At 30.3% G+C, this 4,671-nt stretch overlaps 1 protein-coding gene across 1 annotated transcript; it reads right to left on the reverse strand.

Annotated features, from left to right (window-relative positions):
- Positions 1-1,186: 1,186 nt before the first annotated feature.
- On the reverse strand, positions 1,187-1,724 carry LOC142556861 (uncharacterized protein At2g29880-like). Its single transcript, XM_075668359.1, has 2 exons — positions 1,398-1,724; positions 1,187-1,303 (listed from the first exon to the last, which is right to left on the reverse strand). Exons 1-2 carry the CDS (start codon positions 1,722-1,724, stop codon positions 1,187-1,189), a joined length of 444 nt encoding a protein of 147 aa, XP_075524474.1.
- Between the last annotated feature and the right edge of the window lie 2,947 nt (positions 1,725-4,671).

The following is a 4,671-nucleotide window of genomic DNA, read 5'->3' on the forward strand; positions in this document are numbered from 1 at the left end:
CATTTGAAATATTATTATTATTATTATTAATGTAAATAAAATTTATTTAAAATGTAAATAGATTTTATTTGTGAAAACAAATAATGAATCACTAAGTCAATTTAGAACTCAAAATTGAACTTCTCAATACAAATGTATCTTGTATCTTGTAAATGTGTTTTCTCTCTAAGGATGTTGCACAATTTTAAAAATACATCGGGGTACATTCTATAAATCTCTCGAAAGTTTGTTGGATCTTCTTTTAATATTTCATGAATATAATCGTATCCCCTTGAAGTTATTGGTCGTCTATTTAAAGGACGATGGACACGTTCACAATTCATGTTAGCTATATGCTTAGTAAAAGTATAGAGGCTCCCACGAACTTCAACTAACAAAAACCTAATAGTTTCGTGTAATTCTTCTTCAAATTCATCTTCTTCCATTTGTTCTTCTACTTCATCGACGTTGATATTTGACATTTAAATAAACTACCTGATATCAAACAGATAATTAAAATAAAAGAAACTCTATAAATTTATTAAAAACCATTCCATGTATCAAACAAGATATGTTCAAGAAACAACAAAAAACTTATATAAATCATCCAAAATTCAAGAGTTTTCTACTAGATCAATAATTAGAAAAACAATTCGAAACAATGCGAATAGAATTTTTAACATAAGGTAACTATTTAAGAATTGTGTTTCAAACCATACTCATTCATTCAATTTATAATCTATCCATCCCGAACGCTCTTCAATGGTCATTTTCAAGAAATCCATCTTTTTTGATCTGGTATTGAGTAAATCAAGCACCTTATATCGAGTACGATTATCCAAATTTGGAACCTCCTTGATAGCATCCCAACAAGTGTCACATGCATTCCCTATTGATTCTATCATAGAAACCACCTTCTCAAGACTATGGGAGAACTCATGCATAGCATTTGGGTCAATACTTTTGAATGTGTTTGATTTTGCTTCAAACTCGGTCCTATCCCGTTTCCTAGTTGTTGCTGGAACCTCTTAACTTATGGGCTGAGAGGGTAATGGTGAAAAAGAGTCCTCGAAAAATGGAGGTTGATACGAAGATTCTTGTCCGTCGCTTTGCACGAAATATTCAACAATGTTGTGATCAAACACATAATCGTCTATTAAACTAGTTCCCCTATTTTCTTCTATCTCAAATTTTCTTGCATCAAGTGTCATCTCCTACTCCAATTGAGTGTTTTCCTGTAGCAGTTCCAGTCCCAACCTACAATTCTCAGGTCTTCATAATCCTCAAAAGTGTCTGTCCGATAGTGTTCATGTTTAGGGTGAGACTGGTAAAGAGCAAAAAATAACATCAAGTGTTAAGCTAGTTATAAATCTAATTGTAAATATAAATTTTATTTTTTTAAACTCGAAGACTCTCACCTTAAAACAATCTTCCCATACTTCGTCATTAGCCGTGAATTTCTTTGTTTTAGGATCCCATCCAAAAACAGAGTTATGACGCATAAGCTTACAATAAATGATGTATCTTCCTTTGAACCACTTTAGACGACTTTGATATTGTGTAATAGTTTTTGCACACCCAATCTTGCCGTTCAGAGCGGGAAGTATTTTCTTTTCTACAATTTTTTTGCTAAATACTTCATTCTTATCACGCCATCCTCTCATGGCAGCATCAACCATAATTTTTAGCAATTCATTGCTCTCTTCAATCGTCCACACATTATATTTTTCTCGTGAATCTCCCATTGATAGTATTACTTGAATATGCATAAGATAAAATCTCAAGAACAACTCACAACAAATTTTATTAACATTCTATAATCCATAACAAACCTAAAACTATGCAATATACGCATATTGAAAACATGATATTTAAATAATAAAAAAAATTACAGACTATTAATTATATTCATTCAAACCTAAAACTACGCAATATACATATACTAAAAACATGATATTTAAATAATAATAAAATACTTACAAATTAATAAAATACTTGCAAATTATTGATTATACTCATAACAAACCTAAAACGATGCAATATGCATATATTAAAAACATGATATTAAATAACAATATTATTAATGTAGTGAGACATTTGATACAATTGTGAAATTAGGTTTGTGTGCATCGAATTATTCTCAATAGGATTTGTGTGAATGTGTAGACAAAATCGTGAAATTATATAGATTTATGATAAATAATCATGATCAAGCTGACAAGGAAAAAAGAAAAATGAAACACCATAATAATTGAGAAGTCAACTTGAATTTGTACCACAACAAAAAAAAATCGTGACTGAAGAAGGTACCTTTGAAGGAAATTGTGCAGGAGGAAGAAGAGCGGCCGCCGATATGGGGTGCAAAAATTTGTTGATAAAAGTCTACCAAAATCTCTAGGGTGAGCAGAAGAGAATTTTTTATTTCTAATTGTTGTACCTAGTGTTTTAAATTTTGTACATAAAGAAATCTATAAGAATCATGGAAAATCTATGGAAATTTTGGATACTTATAGATTTTCATAGAGTCTTCAAAAATCAAATTTGAATATCACTTTACTTTTAACAACTCTACAAATCCTAATTTGGATACCCCAAAACTTTTATAGAATCTACGAAAATCCATGTTGAATACCTCTAGATTTTTAAAATCCATGAAAGTCATCAAAAGTAATTAAATTTCCTAGATTGAATATACCCCCATAATACTCTTAGCATAAAAAGTAATATTTTTTTATGGATGACCCAAATAAGATATTCGTCTTACAAAATACGACCCGTGTGACCGTTTTACGCAAGTTTTTGCTTACTTTATTAATATTTTGCATTTTGAATGAAATAAAATAATTCTTTCCTCAGTATTTAGAAACAAAGTTATTAATTATTCGATAATTTTGATTGTTGGGATATGATTTTGTTTTTGTCACTTAGTTTCTCTCTTGGTTGGTCATGCTTATAATACGACGATAATATTCAACAATATTATAAGTTTTTTCCATAAAAAATGGTTATAATAATTTATCTTTTTTATTTATTATTATTTTTTTATTTTTCTCAAAACACATCTGATCAATGTTCAAATTACATGTTTCATTTTATCATTGGGTAATTTTTAATTTAATCTATTGATCAAGTTTTTTTTTTTAAAAAAAAACATGAAATAAGCCAAAGATTTGTGAAACCTGTGCAATACAGAACTTAGTCTTGAATTTCATGATGAATGTTAAACTAAGGTTTAACAAAAATTATATATGAATTGTTGTTGCGGTATATAAATATTATCACATTCTAATTTTGGCTAAGGAAACTAACTGATTAGAGAGTCAGACTAATAAAGCAAAAGAATGATACTGATAGCCAAACCAATTCAAAGATACTGATGAAGTCCAACTGACAGTCTATCTAAGATGATCATTCAGCCGAAATCCAAATGTTCCTTGTAGAATCAGTATAATCAGTGATAAAATATTAGAGCCCAGCTGAAATAAAGGATATGACTATGATATAATAACCACGACATTTATATTTGGAAACGGATTTATCATTTTGAAAAAATTCTCGTTGCAGATTAAAATATAAATTGATCAGTTGACAAGCTCTCAAGGTTATATAGTTATAATATATATCTCTGAGTTTTTGAAAACCAAATGATCTTCTCTGAAGAAAGCCAGTACACATTGATAAGTTATTGTCTGATCATTTGGACGATCAAATTTGTACTTAGAATTTTCTTGTAAAATAAGTGTAATTGATAGTAAGAAGTTTTACTGCTGAAGCTCTACTGATAAGACAATTGTCAGTTAGTCCTCGAGTATTAAACTAACAGTTAGCCTCACGATCTATCCGATGGACAATACTATCAGTCATGACTGATCTTATCATTTAGTAGTGACTTTAATGATTAATTTTAATTCATTTTACTAATCACTAAGGACGACATAATTACTCATTTTTTTGTTAAAATTCATACACTGTACGTACAACATTTTTTTTGAAATTTTCAAGAATATTAACAACAGTACCTGTCTCGTCTGTTACAAGATCAAAAGTCGCATATATTAAATCAATGAAATCCCTAAATTTTTATGTCTATCTTTGCATCTTTTTACTCAAAACATATATGTTCTCAAACTCTTTTCTCTCTTTAGTTTCAAAAATCTTCTAATTTATATATATATGAACTTATTTCAGATTGAACGCTCTAGCAACTCCTTCTTACATCATGAACGCTTTTCAATCGATTTCGAATCAATTCCATGGTAGATACTGCAATCTCACAAGTCTTCAGGGCTGTTGGGTCATCTGGACTTAAGACTTTTCTCAGTTCATCTTTGGACATATATGTTGTTGGAACTTTTCAAGTTCGCAATCTTGATTTTGATGTTAACAAAACTTGTTAATTTGTGTTACTAATAATCTATCTTAGTGTGTAGAAGTTAGGATCAGTCACGAGCTGTTTACATCGCAAACTCATGACTCAACTGATCGCACAAACTGAATCAGTCTAACTTTTACGTCAATTGAGCGGTCCAGCTGATTGTCCAGTTGATGGTAGTTCACCAGGAGAACCTCAGAAGCCTGGCCAGCCGAAAGAGTGTTCAACTGATGAAGAAACCCAGCTGATCAGTTCAACTTGAACGAGAATGAAATCAGTTCAACTGACGAGTCAACTGATTTCACCAGCCCAACTGAAGA

Source organism: Primulina tabacum, chromosome 9 (assembly GCF_025594145.1).
Source record: "Primulina tabacum isolate GXHZ01 chromosome 9, ASM2559414v2, whole genome shotgun sequence".
Lineage (NCBI taxonomy): Eukaryota > Viridiplantae > Streptophyta > Magnoliopsida > Lamiales > Gesneriaceae > Primulina > Primulina tabacum.

Excerpts from the sequence above, each read along its gene's own strand:
- LOC142556861 (XM_075668359.1), bottom strand. The coding sequence starts at position 1,724 with ATGGGAGATTCACGAGAAAAATATAATGTGTGGACGATTGAAGAGAGC. Across the intron at positions 1,304-1,397 it reads TATGGGAAGATTGTTTTAAG|TCTCACCCTAAACATGAACA; the intron begins GTGAGAGTCTTC and ends GCTCTTTACCAG.